The sequence below is a fragment of the Bos indicus genome, chromosome 19 (genome assembly GCF_029378745.1).
Source record: "Bos indicus isolate NIAB-ARS_2022 breed Sahiwal x Tharparkar chromosome 19, NIAB-ARS_B.indTharparkar_mat_pri_1.0, whole genome shotgun sequence".
Classification (NCBI taxonomy): Eukaryota; Metazoa; Chordata; class Mammalia; order Artiodactyla; family Bovidae; genus Bos; species Bos indicus.
The window spans coordinates 15,881,477-15,897,387 of NC_091778.1; the positions used below are offsets into that span (position 1 = coordinate 15,881,477).

The 15,911-nt window shown below is 57.1% G+C and overlaps 2 protein-coding genes across 2 annotated transcripts; one reads left to right on the forward strand and one right to left on the reverse strand.

Annotated features, from left to right (window-relative positions):
• Positions 1-552: 552 nt before the first annotated feature.
• C19H17orf50 (chromosome 19 C17orf50 homolog) lies at positions 553-3,952 on the reverse strand. Its single transcript, XM_019980731.2, has 3 exons — positions 3,853-3,952; positions 1,275-1,605; positions 553-1,180 (listed from the first exon to the last, which is right to left on the reverse strand). The coding sequence occupies exons 1-3, from the start codon at positions 3,863-3,865 to the stop codon at positions 985-987; spliced, it is 540 nt and encodes a 179-aa protein (XP_019836290.2). The 5' UTR covers positions 3,866-3,952; the 3' UTR covers positions 553-984.
• Positions 3,953-7,665: 3,713 nt separating this feature from the next.
• GAS2L2 (growth arrest specific 2 like 2) lies at positions 7,666-15,386 on the forward strand. Its single transcript, XM_019982372.2, has 6 exons — positions 7,666-8,469; positions 9,826-10,067; positions 10,889-10,996; positions 12,047-12,143; positions 12,724-12,976; positions 13,541-15,386. Exons 1-6 carry the CDS (start codon positions 8,085-8,087, stop codon positions 15,081-15,083), a joined length of 2,628 nt encoding a protein of 875 aa, XP_019837931.2. The 5' UTR covers positions 7,666-8,084; the 3' UTR covers positions 15,084-15,386.
• Positions 15,387-15,911: the final 525 nt, after the last annotated feature.

Below are 15,911 nucleotides of genomic sequence, written 5' to 3' on the forward strand. Positions count from 1 at the left end.
GACAGGGGCCTCTCTGGAGGTCTGGCTGCTGAAGGCGCTGGGGGCCTCTGCAGACTGGGAGAGCACCGGTGCTCACAATGGCCCCGTTGTCCTGGCCACACACGAAGCATTCCAGGAGCTCCCGCTGGCCGGCCAAGAATAGCTGGGATTCCTGGAGAAGGACCCAGCTCCCCAGCCTCCCTGTCTTCAGTCTCGGCAGGCTTCTGGGCTAACTCTCTAGTCCTGCGCACTCCACACCTTCCAGGGCCTCGTCGGCACACACGTTGACCGCGGTCAGAGCGGCCTTCCCGCCGGAGGGGAGGAAGGTCCAACCAGCTTCAGCCCTCAGCTCCCAGTGGGCATTCCTGGCGCGGAGCCTGCCTTTTTTCTTCTCAGCGCGCAGTGGGGAGAATGGCCTTTGATTGCCCTTGGCTGCAAGGGCTTGGTTCCGCCCCGAGCTGCTGGGAGGAGGCTCTCCGCCTGCCCTTTTCCCTCTGGCTTGAACCCGGGGGAAGGGCAAGGAGGGTTGATCTTTATCACGCTCACCGGGGTCCTCGCCCCTCCTCTAGGCACTGACACTTGGATCAGAGGCTTTATTGGAGGATTTGAGGGGAGAGGCAAGTTTCCCAGAGGGGTTATTTACTTTAGGCGATGCCTCTGCCCACCGGGCCAGAAGGAACCTGAAATACCCAAGAGACAAGTGAGAGGGCTGTGGGCAGGGGACGGGAGTCAGGTGGGCGATGGGCACCGCGTGCTGACCGGGGAGGCGCTGTTGCAGGAACGGACCTCCAGGTGATGATGTTGGGCTCCGCACTGATGACAGGTGGGGCCGCCCCATCGGGGTGCGCCTGCTGGTCTGCTCCGAGAGAGGGCACCCCTGAAGGGAGGCTCTGCGGCACGTGATCGACGTCGGGGAAGAGAGGGGAGGGTTGCGGGCATTTGGGGTGGAGGCGAAGATGAACGGCTACAGAGGCAGGGAGTTGGGGGTGGGAGGGTTGGTGGCACTCAGGGGCCGCCGTGGGCAGGCCGCGTCTTCCCCAGATCCGGGTGCTCCAGAACGCAATGCGCCACGTAGCTCGGCGAGCTGTGCAAGTTCCTGCACTTCTTGCAGAAAAGGATCTCGCAGCGCGCGCAGCCCCCGCCGCGCGGCCGCCGCCGCCGCGTCTCCAGCACGCACGGCTCCTCGGGAGGGCTCCGCTTCCTGCGGGGGAGGACCGGGGCGCTCAGGGCACCGCGCCGCTTGCTCGCGCGGGGCGCCCCGGGCATCCCGCTCCCGCCGCGGGGCGCGCCCTCACCTGTCGGCCGGCGCGGCTAGGCCTCCGAGCAGCGCCAAGGGGCTGAACCAACCCCAGAAACCGCTCTCCGCGCGCCGCAGCAGCGCCACCTGCTGGGTGCTGGACTCCTGGCGCAGCGGGTAGTACGACACCGAGCCCCGCTCACGGCCCTCGCCGCCCTCCGCCTCACCGCCGGCCTTGGCCTCGCCCTCGGCCGCGCTCTCCTCCAGCGGCCTCTCCTCGTCCGACTCCGACTCCGACTCTGACTCCTCCTCCGCGGCTTCGGCCTCCGCCTCTGCCTCCCTGGCCCGGGGCTCCTCCAGCTCCTTCTTCCACAAGGGGGCCTTCGCGCCTGCACGGGTGTTGGGGGGTGGGGAGAGATCAGTGAAGGGCCCTCCCTGGTACCCTGACTGTGGCGCCCAACCCGATCCCCACCCCCCAAAAAAGGCAGGCGCCCGAAGGACATGCATGAGATGTGCGGGGCCAGCAAGATTCCAAGAGAAGGTTTCCAGAGTGTGCAGGATTTTCTGGGCAAAGAGGGGCCTGATTTCCTAGGTCCCTGAACTTCCCAGCTGAAGAAGGTTCGGGGCAAGTCTGGTCGCTTCTGTCAAGCTCCGTTTCCCCATCTGTAAAATGGAGAGGGAAAAGTGCCCATCTCAAGGGCTACTGAAAAGCAGGTATCAGATGGAGTCTGTGTGAAGCGCCTGGCCCAGGGCAGGGACGCGGGGCGGGGGAAGCCAGCAACAAGCAGGTGCCATGAGGCTTGAGCCCGGGAATGGTGGTTCATCACCCACTTCCTTCTAACTGGCCTCGGGGTGGGGACTGATGCCTGTGCAGCTGTCAATAATCAGGAAGTGCCCCGATTGGAATTTTAATAGGTGGTTATCTATATTTTGTTTTCTGCATGGAACGGGATTTCCTCCTTCAAAATGGGCCTTGCCTTAAGAAAGCCCAGCGTCACTTGCTGCGAAGGCAATGGCACCCCACTCCAGTACTCTTGCCTGGAAAATCCCATGGATGGAGGAGCCTGGTGGGCTGCAGTCCATGGGGTCGCGAAGAGTCAGACAGGACTGAGCGACTTCACTTTCACTTTTCACTTTCAGGCATTGGAGAAGGAAATGGCAACCCACTCCAGTGTTCTTGCCTAGAGAATCCCAGGGACGGGGGAGCCTGGTGGGCTGCCATCTATGGGGTCACACAGAGTCGGGCACGACTGAAGTGACTTAGCAGCAGCAGCAGCAGGCAGGCAGGAGAGCGCACAGCGCCTCTGCATGATTAGGAAAGGGTGCCTCTGATGCGCAGAAAAATCCAGAAAAGTGGCCGGTATGGTCGGACTAAGTGGAAATCCACCCTTACCCCCACACGCGCACCAGGAAGACTAATTAGGAAAAGGCCTCTATTCATCCTTCCAGGCTTGAACCCAACCTTGCCTGTCGGATTTCAGCCACCTCTGATTCCCCCCTTGCTGATGTTCAGGGCACAAACTCCACAATCCCAAGCAGCAGTCCTGGCAGGTGGGAAGTTCCTGGGCTGACCTGAGAGTAACCTACCAGGAGGTATCCACCACTCATTCAGCAGACACAGGCCCAGCCCTACCGTGTGCCCTGCGGTCTGCTGGATCTGGGGAGCTAGACTTGCAAGGGAAAAAAGGAGGAGGAGGGCAGGGAAGACACAGCTCCTGGGGTTTTCCCTAGAAAGGTCTAGAAAATTTTCCATTGATCCCTGCCCATCTTGTTTAAAGAGGTTGGAAACAAAGGGGAATGATAATAAAGTTAGTGTTCCAGTCCACATGTACTGAATACCAACTGCACGTAGCCACCTGGCTAACCACATCATACGTCCTGCTGCTTCCCGACACTGTCTGGTAGGTGATGAGGTAGGTAAGAGAGGGGCCTTTGAATTTCAACCAAGACTTCTGAAAGCTTTCCAAAAAGAAAGTTTTTTTTTTTCAGAGATTCTACCAGTTCTTGGTATTGCTATAGGTGGAGAACCAAGATCCACTGTCTTTTTTTTTTTTTCTGTCCAAGCCACAGTGGCTTGTGGGATATTAGTTCCCAGATCAGGGATCAAACCTGTGCCCCCTGCAGTGGAAGTACAGAGTCCTAACCACTCCAAGTTCCACTGTACTTTTATTTAGGAAAACACACTTAGACTTCTGGCTGTGAAAGGCCAGAGCTAGAGCGCAGCCAGGAAGGGGTGCTGGGGACATGTGGGAAAGGATGAGGAATTAGAGAGGGAGGGTGGAGCTTTGGGGGCCAGGCTGTGGAGTTTGAACTCTGTCCTTCAGCAGTTGGGGAGCCTCTGGACATTTTGACACAGGGATGTGCTCAGAGCATCCTTCAGGATGTTTCCTCTGACAGAAGGAGACAGACAGAGACCCACGTAGGAGTCATTACAGTGGTCCAGGCCAGAGAAGACAAAGATCCGAACAGCAGCAGATGAAGATGTGAGAGAAGATGTCAGAAATATTCAGAAGAGAGAGAGGAGAGGGCTTGTATATGGATGGGTAACTGAGAAAACTTCTACTCTGGGGTTGCCATGGTGATGAGCTTGTTGATCCATCCTGGGGTCGAGAGACCCGTCCTCCAGCTCCACTCACCATGTTTATCCATTCTCCCCAAAGTCGTGCTGCCCTCTTTCCCTGATTAGGCAGAGGGATGGGACAGAGTTGCCATAGAGCTTGGTCTGGTCTCTAGGGCCTCTGCTGGATTACAAGGGGGCGGGGCTAGAGTCTCACCTGCCAATAGGATTCCACCCGCAGACTAACTGCCTTTTCTAGAACTTCCATCCCAAACCCTACCTTCTCTCTTGGGAAGGTATTAAAGGGGGCAGAGAGTAACTTTGGGGCTTCCCAAGTGGCACTAGTGGTAAAGGACCCACCTGCCAATGCAGGAGACATAATGGGTTCGATCCCTGGGTCGGGAAGATCTCCTGGAGGAGGGCACAGCAACCCACTCCAGTATTCTTGCCTGGAGAATCCCATGGACAGGGGAGTCTGGTGGGCTACATACAGTCCATAGGGTTGCAAAGAGTCGGACACAACTGAAGTGACTTAGCACACAGGCACAGAGGGACTTTGGCCCCCCATAGACTGGGGTCAATTCCCAGCTCTACCACATAAATGTAAACTCTGAGTGTTAGTGAGTTATCTTTCTGACCCTCTGTCTCTCTTTCTGTATGTCAGAGCCGTGCAGTACAGACTTTACCTGGCCCACTGAAAACACGTAAAGCATTATGTCTACTGGCATCACTATTTTCTCCCCTTCCCTTTCAGTTCAGTCCCCATCTTTCCTCCTCCCTGCTTCCCACCCCACCCACCTCCAGCTCACTGCCTTAGCTCCAAGGAGCAGAGGACACGGTGTCAAGTTATAGGAAGCAGGGCTCAGGTAAGACCCAGGGGTAGCTTCTGGATGTTCGGTATATGTGTGAGAGCTGGGGCTCAGGAAAGGAATAAAATTGTAGAAACTTGGGGAAACTCCTTCATTGCTTGGCCTGACAGTGGGGTGTTTTGGCAGAGTCAGTGGTATTCAGAGGGGCAGAGGATGCAAACCCAGGTCTGGAGAGCCTCCGTCTGATGTGATACAGTTGCTGGAGTCAAGAAGATCCCAGTCTGTTAGGGGAACATGACATGGTGCTCCGTCCAGGTCTGAAGTGGGGGCATGGGTCTCTTCCTTCAGGCATCTCCCAGTTTGGTGGGATATAGAGCAAAGAGGGCAGACCAGCCTCCAAGAATCTCGTGGGGGTAACACTGTGAAGAACCGTAAAGAATCTAAAATTTTACCCTATGTGCAAGCTAGCAAGTTAGCACACTGTATTTTCCTAGGTGCTGCCAAAACACGGGAGACTCTTGAGTTAGAGATAAAAGACCTCATTACTGACGACGCAGCAGCATTGGGATACCTGTGTCATCTTCTCTTGGCCCCTGTCCCATGGGTGCTAGGTAGTACCTGCATATGTAGTGGCTTGCATTGTAAGAGGAACCCTGAGCTTAGGGAACCCTAATTCTTTTTATACTGGATAGTAACCAAACCTGTTTTTTGCTCTGGAAAAAGACACTGTATCTTCCAAGGTTTTTCACTATATAAACACCTTTGAAACACCTCTGCAAAAAATAGGAAAGACCCATGGAGAATGCTCTCCTCCCCAAACCTGAATATCCTTACATTTTCTAAAGGAGCTTATAGCCACCTTGGTTCTCTTTTTAAAATTTATTATTTATGGCTGCGCTGGGTCTTTGTTGCTACACCCAGGCTTTCTTTAGTTGCAGCAAGTGGGGGGCTACTCTTCCTTGCAGAGCAGGAGCTTCTCGTTGCAGTGACTTCTCTTGTTGCAGAGCACAGGCTTCGGTAGTTTGGCATGCTGGCTTAGTTGCCCCGCAGCATGGAGGATCTTAGTTCACAGACCAGGGATTGAACGTATGTCCCCTGCATTGGCATTGGCAGAAAAATTCCTAACCACTGGACCGCCAGGGAAGCCCCTAGCCACTTTGGTTCTTGATGGGACATTTCAAAAGCTTACTCTGTCCAATTTAAATGGCTTCATAGAATGGCTGGAAGACTTGACAGGTTCTCTCTTTGGGGCTGGGCCCATCTTCCCTAACTTCAAGAAAACTCTATCCATGAATAATACCTAAACAAGATAGGATCCTTTTAGCAAGAAGGGAAACAGCTCCTCTGTCTCGGGGGTAACCAGCCTCTAGAATGGCTCCCAATGACCCCTGTTGCCTGGTATTCCCTCTGATGTAGCCCCTTCCCATATGAAATAAGGCCAACCTGTGTCATTGATAGGATGTTGTGGGAATTGACAGAGTGTGACTTTCAAGGCTATGTAATAAAAGACCCTGTGTCTTCTGTCTTGCTCTCTGGAGAAAGCCCACTGCCATGTCATGAGGACGCTCAGCCAACCCCACGGAAAGGTCCATCCATCCATGTACTGAGGAACGCAGGCCTCCTGCCAGCTTCAGTTTTCTTGTTTCCTCATCCATGAAATGGGTACAACCATCATTATCTTGACGCCTTTAGAAGGTAACTGAAAGAAAATTACTTTCCAAAAGGTAAAGCAAAGCCCTACATAGAGACCCTATTTCCCCTCTTCCTCATATTCCACCTCTCATTGCTATTCCTGGGATATACCAAGTATCCGCCTGCCTGGAGTGTTTTTGGGTTGTGTGTTTGTCACAGCACAAGGCTTCAGGATCTTAGTTCCCCAAGCAGGGATTGAACCCTGGGCCCCTACAGAGAAAGTGCTGACTTCTAACCACTGCACCTCCAGGGAATTCCCCCACCTGGAGCGTTTGCCCTGGCTGTTCCTTCTGCCAGGCTGCCCTTCCAGCAGACATCTTCAGGGCTTGCTTCCTCACTTCTCTCAGGTCCCTGCTCAAATATCACCATATCAGTGAAGTCTTTCCCAGCCACCTTACAGAAAATCCCCCAGCCCCACCCCGTCTCCTGGAGCCCTTCTGTTTTCTCCCTGGTATGTATCACCATCTGACTCACTACAGACTCATTTGTTTATCTGTCATCCATCACCCACCATCATGTAAGCAGCCTCCGTGAGGATGGGGGCTACCTGAAAAGTGAAAGTGTGAGTGGCTCAGTCTGACTCTTTGAGACCCCATGGACTATAGCCTGCCAGGCTCCTCAGTCTCCAGACAAGAACACTGGTATGGATAGCCGTTCCCTTCTCTAGGGGGTCTTCCTGACCCAGGGACCGAACCCGGGTCTCCCGCATTGCAGGCAGATTCTTTACTGTTTGAGCCACAAGGGAAGCCCCTACAGCTACATCCTCACGCACTATAATAGCGCATGGCACACAGTAGGTCTGCAGGATGTATTTGTTGAATGCATGCATCCCTGTGGCCATGGAGGAGGAACTATGATTGACCGCCTGCTCTGGAGGAATCATGTGGGTAGAGTAGGGGATGGAGCCGGTTCTCCAGAGAAGGCGGGGATCATGGCACACAGCCAGAGCTGCTGGGAGAATCAGTGAAGCTGGGACCCCTCAGTCCTGACAGTCGGAGACTTCTCACATCCACGAATCCTCTCTTCCTCACAACGCCCCAGAGAGGGAGGTATTATTATTCCCATTTTACAGTTGAGGCAAACAAAGGCACAGATAAGACAGATAGTATGTGAAGGGGGGATTCAGGAAAGAGTCCAAGGCCAGACTCTTGGCTCTGAACTCTATGGCTGCATCTATTTCACCCCTAAATGGCAGTGCTCACTGAACTCGGAGAGGCATGGCGCCCACTGGCCCTGCTCCCCTCCTCCCATTCCCCAAAACCCTCCACCGGGGTTGACCAAGTGAGTGATAAGCCAGTCCCAGCTTCTTCTTGGCTTCTTGGGCCCCAGGGCAGCCGATGCTGGGAAGGGTTAAAAAGGAGTGTTTGTAGCAGCCGCTGGTCTCCTAGGAGAGGAAAGCAAAGTGGAGAGGCCGACAGACAGCCAGACTCCAGGCCGGCTGGTGGGGGGTGGGAGGCAGCTAGTGTGGCCTGTCCGGCCCTGGGGGGGGAGAGAGGAGTGTCTTCCCCTCCATCTGTCCTGGGAGCCGGCGACCTCTGAGCAGACTGGGCAGCTGGGGCGTGAGGCCTCTGCAGGGCTAGCAAGTAGGAAAGTTCTGGCAGGGACTGAAGAATGTGGGGGGGTGGGGGCCCGGCTTGGCCCAGCCCACTGCCGATGGTGGCGGTGGCCAAAGGCAGAGGCGAGTAGCAGAGCCATCCCAGACTCTCAGAGGGTGGAAGGGGACCCCTGAGTCAGGGGGAACCTGCCGAGACCCCACAGGTGACAGGAGTGAAGACGCAGCCACGGCAGAGTGGAGGTGCCCGGCCCAGCCATGCCCCAGCCCCGGGCCAGCAGGAGGAGACCTGGGACCCCCGGGCCTCGGGTGAGCAGCATCCAGCCCTTTAAGTCCAGCGAGCAGTACCTAGAAGCCATGAAGGAGGACCTGGCCGAGTGGCTTCGGGATCTCTACGGAGTGGACATCAGCGCAGCCAACTTCCTGCAGGTGCTGGAGACAGGCCTGGTGCTGTGCCAGCATGCCAACGCCATCACTGAGGCCGCCCTGGCCTTCCTGGCTGAGACACCTGACCAAGCCCAGAGGCTTCCTCTGCCCCGGGCTGGGGTTTCCTATAATGAGGCTGCCCAGCCTCGCACTTTCCAGGCCCGGGACAACATCTCCAACTTCATCCATTGGTGTCGCAAGGAGATGGGCATCCAAGGTAATCCCCCTGTGTTCCCCCACCTCCAAGACCCTTCTCCTGCCAGGCATCCATCTCCTCTCTGAGGCTCAAGCTGTCAGGGGTCAGGGGTACTCCTTCCAGATTTGCCTTGGGCCAGCTCCTCATTCCTTTTCATGCTTCAGTTTCCCTATCTCATAGTAAATCCCCAGTAAATCAATGCGTTAAATGAATGATTCGAGCACCTGTCTCTTTGGGGTCACGCACAGGGCTGGGCAGTGAGTGCTGAGAGGCTGAGAACCTATCAGAGCTAAAAGAAGTTGTGGCCCGAGAGAGACAGCTGAGAAGCATAAATTACAGCCCAACTGATAGAAACTCAAGTAGAGCTTCTGTGCCGGGGAGATGGGAGGAAATAGTCACCTGATGAGGCCTAGAAAAACCCAATAGAGGATGGAGATTTGAGCTGAGTCTTCGGGAATAAATAGAAATGTGGGGGGCAGGGAGTTCTAGGCAGAGGGGGCATGGAGAAGGCATGTGTTTGGGCTGCGGTGGAGTGGGGAGGAGGCAAGTGGACCCCAGCCAGTCTTCCTGGGGCTTGCGGGACTCAGGGAGTGACATATCAGCCTTCCTCATCACCTTGGCCCTGAACCCAGTGGCAGGGATGAACCTGAATACTCACCACCCTCCAGCCTTTGGCGGTGGGGATGGGGCGGTGGGGAGGGGGCGTCAGGCCCCGCCCACTAGCTGGTGGCCGCAACAGTATGGAGCAGGCTTGCAGCCTTGATAAAGGCTAGTGTTTTATCGGGCACTTAACCACAGGCCAGACATTGCCTGCAGTCATATAGCTATCCCCACCACAACCCCATGAAACAGACAGCATCCCCATTTTACAGAAGAGGAGACTGAGGCTGGGACTAGCCCAAGGTCATACAGCCAGTGGGTGGGACCGTCAGGATTCCAAGCTGGCAGCCAGACTCCGGAGCCTGTACTCCATCCTGCCAGGTTATGCATGGGCTGGGGGTTGAGTCTGGGGTGCCTGGTGGTTACTGGAAGTGAGAGACCTGGGTGCTTCTTCCTGCTGAACCCATCCTGGCAGACAGAGCAGAGAGAAGGGCAGGTGGAACTGGGTTCCTTCTCTTGGCTGCGTCCCCTCTTCCTGCCCCCACCTCTCTTATTAGGCAGCCACCTGCTCTGTGCTCTGTACCCGAGCAATTCTGCCCCGACCCCTCCGAGGGGCTGGCCTGACGCCAAGATCCTGAGACGCTAACCCCCATCCCAAGCCTGCTTCCCCCCTTCCCGGGGTCCAGGGTGGTCCCAGGGCTCTCCCACGCGCAGCGCTCTCTCCAGGGAGGTCAGCAGGGGGCTCAGGCTGCCTACCCTCCTCTCGCCCCGGGCCAGAGGTGCTGATGTTCGAGACGGAGGATCTGGTGTTGCGCAAGAACGTGAAGAACGTGGTCCTGTGCCTGCTGGAGCTGGGCCGCCGGGCCTGGCGCTTCGGCGTCGCGGCACCCACCCTGGTGCGGCTGGAGGAGGAGATCGAGGAGGAGCTTTGGCTGGAGCGGGCCCTGCCCCCGCCCAAGCCCCCGCCGCCGGCGCCCCCTGAGCGACGGCCCTGTCACTCCCGCGACCTGGACCAGCTGGTGAGGACTTGGGCACGCCCCGGGCCCCGCCCCCTCGCCCCCCGCCCCAGCCAGCCACCCCCTTCCTGAGCTCCAGGCCCCACCCCGACACTCCCCGACCCCGTGGTTTTTAGTTAAATCGTGTCCACTCTGAGCCGCCACCCTCGTCGTTTTCATTAGGAATCCAGCACCCTACACCTCTCTCGTTTAAACCCCGTGGGCCGGTGGTTACAAAGGCAGACGCCAGCACCCTCTCTGACTGCTGGGTTCAAGTCTTAGTTCACTGCTTTGCGGCTCTGTGACTTTGGGGCAGATTATTTGCCCTCTCCTCTCTGTGCCTCGGTTCCCTTTTCTGTACCGTGGGGATGTAGCTTTCCCATGCCTACCTTCCATGACCGCTGTGGGTCTTAGGTGAGCCAGTGCACGGCAAGCGCTCGGCCTGTGTCCCGCACAGCGGGTCCTGGGGTGGGAGTGAACTGGGAGCGACTATCCACTCCCACCACCAAGAAATCGAGCTCAGGGAAGTTTCTTCACCTGCCCAAGGTCTATAGTGCGGGGGAGGCAGTCAGATCCCAAGGTCCGCCTTAACCATCACACTCCTCGGCCCCTGTTGGCTGACCCAGGAGAGCGCTGAGCCGTAGGTCACCACTCAAGGTCTTGTTCTCCTTGAGTGATTAAACGCCTTCTCTGCTTGCTTGTCAGCCCCTAGTCCTGACTCTGCAGAAGCCTTGGGGCTGGGGGCTGGGGACAGGCAGGCGGCCCATTGAGCTTGACCCAGAGTGCAAGGGCGCTTGGGTCCCTGGGCAGAGGGGAGGGCTGAACCCAGTGCCCACCGCCCGCAGGTTCAGAGCCTGGTGAGCCACTGCACCTGCCCGATTCAGTTCTCCATGGTCAAGGTGTCGGAGGGGAAGTACCGCGTGGGAGAGTCCAACACCCTTATCTTCATCCGGGTAAATTGTGGGAGGGGAGGTGGAAGGAGCCCAGGGGGTCAGCAGGATCAGGAGTCCTGCGGTGGGACTTTATCTAGGCCTGAAGGTGAGGAAAGGAGATCACCATCCACCTCTAGCTATCCATCAGAAGGCTTTCCCTCTCTCCCTCTGGAAATTCCAGAAGATTCCTGGCAAAGTTGGCAAGCATGTCCCCCGCTCCTATTAGGGCAGTTAGAAACAGCCCCCACCCCCATCTACCTCTGCCTCAGCCTAGTTCAGAGGGGGGGTCTTCAGGCAGAAGTGGGGGTGAAGGGTACGCCCACTTTTCCACCCACAGGCTTGGTCACAGCAAGGGGCCTGAGACTCACCCCCCCTACCAAGTCTGTGCTCCCTGTATGGCCAGCCGTGGGCCACCGCTCACATGCAGCTTCTGAGCACGGGGTTCTGATGCTAGTACAGGTCTGACCTGTGCCCCCCTCGAGCCCCCTGCCCATACCTGGCCCCCTCACCAGTAAGAGCCTGTGCCCAGGGGCGCAGCTGAGACTTCTCGCTGGGCCAGGCCGCCCATGGGGGCAGAGCCAGCTCCCCGGCCCTCGCCCCACAGCCTGAGCTAAGAGCCCTGTGAAGTAGGTGGGGAAGGACTGTGGTGCCTTGTTTCCTCTGAGGAAGTGGAGGCCTGAAGAGACTACATGACTGTGACCGGGAGTGAGGCCAGGACTCCCTCGAACTCTTTAAACACACACACCACAGAGCAAAGCCAGGGCCCGTTTCTGATACAAACAGGTGCAGGTCTGAACCCCTTCACGGTGAAGAGAGAGACGAGAGTCCAGGGCCAGACGACCCAATGCTCGTGAGGTCCTGTGTCTCTCTGTGGGGCAACCTGCCATTCGTCAGCTTGGCTTCCACCCTTGACAACATGTGTGATTTGATGCCAGTCACAGGAGGGTCTTGGGCTGCAACCACACACGTGTGTGTGTACATGGATGCGAGCTAGGGCTGAAGGCCCGCAGGCTGGTCCAGGGAGAGGGGACAAACTCACTCTGCCCTCCACCCCACCCTTGCCCCCTGCAGATCCTCCGGAACCACGTGATGGTGCGTGTGGGGGGCGGCTGGGACACACTCGGTCACTATCTGGACAAACATGACCCCTGCCGGTGCACGTCCCTCTGTGAGTCCCCTGGGAGCCCCTTCCCTGTGACTCTGGGTTGGGAGGCCAGGAGCAGAGGCGGGAGGTAGATCTGATCTCCAGGGGCAAGAGGTGCACCAGGAGATGGAGAAAGACACCGTAGAAGGTACCAGTGTGGGCAGCCATAGTGTAGTACCAGTTTACACCACAAGATGACGCCAAAGCCAAACACTCAGAATCAGCATTTGGTCACTGGTGCACGACGCCTGGGTTTAGGTTTGGTTCTGATGGAGGCACCAAGCATGACTTGGAAGGGTCTTTAGTCTTCCCTTAATCTCCATCAGCACCTCAAGACATCCCAAATAAGCATGCAATCTAAGTAAAGGATGTGAACTTGCAATACAAATGCAGCTTTCAGCAAGTCCCCCACCTGGGCCCTCCAACCAGATTTCATGCCCTAAACTCCTCCCGTGAGGAAAATTCTGGTGTTATCACTGTCCCAGTGGGTCCCAGTGTCTCTAATGTGGGATTCAGGGTGGGGAGCAGCTGGGGAGGGAACTGTGGACCCCATCAGCAGTTTAACCCTTTCCTCCTCTCCTCTCTCTGGGGGCTATGTTGGTAGCACACAAGACAGGCAGCTTCCTGCAGCCCCCTGCCCACCCTGTGCAGCACGAAGTGAGGGTGCAGGACGGGCCCTCGCAGCCCCAGCCTACGATGACCATCAGCCGCTCCCAGAGCCCACTGCCCCCCGTGGACTGGAAGACATATACCTCTTCAGGTCGAAAGCTGAGGACCCCTGCTGTCTCCTCCCCCAGACCCCAGCGTGAACAAAGAGCCGGGCCAGGGGTCCACAGAGAAACAGCACCATTGCTGAGGTACTGGGGAGGGACAGGGCAGGGCCCTTTCCTGATTTGGAGTCCACACCCCCAGAGGCCACCCCAACTCAAGATAAGGGGAGCAGGACTCTCAGCAGTGCGCCATCCCAGCAGGACCTCAGGTGTTCAGAACCAAAAAAAAGCACCCAGTACCTTTAGGATCATCTAGTTACATTATACATCATCCCATTTCACAGATGAGGAGGCTGAGGCCCATAAAGGGAAGAGACTTACCCAAGACCTGTCTATCTATTTCATGGCACAGCAGAAACAAAGACCCTCTCCACCCAAAACTGCTGACCTATAGTCATGGGATCTGAAGCAACCTGGGGCCCAGACCAGGCTTCTTTCTGCCGGTTCCCCAAGGAATGGGGTGGGGGGAACAGGCTTAAACAGTATCTGCTCTAAGGAAGCATCTCTGGCAGTCATGGGGGAGAGGGAGTGTCTACTTCATTCAACATGAAGTCTGACCCCCCCGGGAGTTCTGGCTGGGAGAAGGCGATCCCTTCCCAGAGCCAGGGGACTGGATTACAAGACCCTGCAGTTTATGATTCATCCTTTCAGGTGCCAGGAGAAGTCTCTCGCCCCATCTCAGAGGCAGCTGCCAGCTGGGGACAACCTGCCCAGGCCCCAGTCCTCACCCACTCCCAGGGACCAAGACCCACCGTGTACCTCCTTGGGGAAGAGGGAGGAGAGACACCCCCCTGAACCCCCCCGGGGGAGGACTCCCACATCTTCGGTTCATGAGAGGACAGACAGCCGGGGAACTCATGCCAGGACCCCCACTCCCCAGAGAGTCCGAGCCCCCGAGGCCACCGCCAAAGGGACACCAGCAAGAGGACTGTCTCCCCTGCCTCGTTCTCCCAGCCCAGCCAAGCCCGTGGGCCCCAGGCAACCACCCTGGGGTGAGGTCGAGGGTGCTTCCTCGCAGCTCAGGGAGCCAGCACCTGTCTGCTCTCCACCCCTTGTCAAAGGATCCACCAAGATCCCTGTCCAGTTGCCCCCAGCATGCCCCCCAACTCCGGGAAGAGGCTTTGCAGGAACTGTAAGTGGAGGTCCCAGCACAGAACTGAAGAGAGGCCCCCTTCCATTAAGGGCCACCAGTGACCTGTCTGGGTCCAGACATGAGCACTGTTCTGTGGAAGAGGGGCAGGAGGACCTGAAGCTGGACGTCCAGGTGACAGCGGAGGCTGGAGGGCCTTGGGGCCTGGGCCCACAGCACCGGGAGGGGAGGTGCACCCCCTTGCCATCGGGCAGAACCAAGGAACAAGGCATCCATCATGGCCTTGAGGAGGAGCTTCCAACCAACATGAAGCTGCTAGGAATGGCGGGTGCCCGCCCCCAGGGCACTGGGTCTGTAGTCATTCCTCGCAGTGGGGTCTACGTGCCCAGTCTGGGTGGGTGGTGGCCTGACCCTGGGGGTCTTTATGACAAAGTCATCCAAGAGCTGATTCAGGACCCCCCACCCCTCCTTAAAGTGGACCTGGGAGCCTGGAAGGCAGCCCCTCCAGGCTCCCCTACGCCAGCTGTAACTGCAGGCCCAGGAAGCCTCAAAGGGAAATTGAGAGCCCAAGAGAGTGGGCTGAGGACAGTGGCAAACCCCAGTGCCAAGGGCATCAGCACAAAGGCCCAAGGGGGACAGGACTGCTCAGCCCCTACAGTGTCTGCCAGCCCAGAATCCCTCACACTTTCACCCTCTGACCCCAGTTCCGAGAGAGCCAAGGCATGTCCAACCAAGGGCAAGAGAACACTTAGGAAGCCCCAGAGAATCCCATCCATCTACAAGCTGAAGCTGAGGCCCAGGATTCGGCCCCGGAGAGATCACAGGCCTGAGAAGCGGCCATCACGGATCCCCAAGCCATTGACCTGCCTGCCCCTGGGTCCAGTCAGGGCACCCCTCAAAGGCAGGCTGGTGAGAGCAGCACTGGGCAGTAAGGGAGGGGAGGCAGCCCTGGTGGATGGAGCCTCGGCAGGGGAGGAGGAGGACAGAGAGGAGAGGAAAGAGCCAGCCGCCTCACTGGAAAGTGGCTCCCCACCTTCGGAGGGCCAGGGGCCCTGGCAGCTCGATCCAGTCCCCCTCTCACCTGAGGAGGAGTCCTGGGTCTGAGAAGATGCTTTCTTCCCTGACCCCGAGGAGGGAAGTGAAAAGATGCCCACGCACTCCCAACTGCAGGAACAAAAGGGAAGGTCCCTCCCCTCAATACAGGGTCTTGGTCAGGAGAGGTTAGAAAGCAAAGAGACTCCATCTGCTCATTTGAGCAGAAAGGCAATCCATGAGTCTCGATCCAACTCCAGGATGGTGGGGCTACCCTCTCCCAAAACAGCTCCCCCAATTCCTGCACCCTCTTCTCTGGCCAGGCCCACTTCCACAACTCTTATGTTATTAAACATGAGAGGGTCTGCCCCTGAACCCCCAAGTCTTGAATCCACTCTATGACTGTGGTGATGCAGAAAGGTGTAGCAGCATTTTTCCCATTGGGGGGTGGTGGGGGAGGTAGGAGGGAGCTAGGGGGTGAGAGACGCTTCGCCTTTGGAGGTTCAGCCAACCTTGCCAGACAGCCCTTCTTTCCCAGAGCAGTTGTTGCATCAGCACCATGGACAGGGACAAGGTTGCCCCATACAGGCTCCTGTGGGGCTTGGCTCTAGTGGTAAAGAATCCTCCTGACAACGCAGGAGATTAAGGGATATAGGTTCAATTCCTGGGTCTGGAAGATCCCTTGGAGTAGGGAATGGCAATCCAGTCCAGTATCCTTGTCTGGAGAATCCTATGCACAGAAGAACCTAGTGGGCTACAGTCCACAGGGTCACAGAGTACAACACGACAGAAGCAACTTAGCACTTAGCAGGCGTGACTTCAAAACTCTACCCTGGTGGTTGGCAGCTGAGATCACTGAGTCAAGAGGGATGGTTGAGAGCATTCTTTAACACACCTACA

Excerpts from the sequence above, each read along its gene's own strand:
- C19H17orf50 (XM_019980731.2), bottom strand. Across the intron at positions 1,181-1,274 it reads CTAGCCGCGCCGGCCGACAG|GAAGCGGAGCCCTCCCGAGG; the intron begins GTGAGGGCGCGC and ends CCTCCCCCGCAG.
- GAS2L2 (XM_019982372.2), top strand. The coding sequence starts at position 8,085 with ATGCCCCAGCCCCGGGCCAGCAGGAGGAGACCTGGGACCCCCGGGCCT. Across the intron at positions 10,068-10,888 it reads CCCGCGACCTGGACCAGCTG|GTTCAGAGCCTGGTGAGCCA; the intron begins GTGAGGACTTGG and ends CACCGCCCGCAG. Across the intron at positions 10,997-12,046 it reads ACACCCTTATCTTCATCCGG|ATCCTCCGGAACCACGTGAT; the intron begins GTAAATTGTGGG and ends TGCCCCCTGCAG.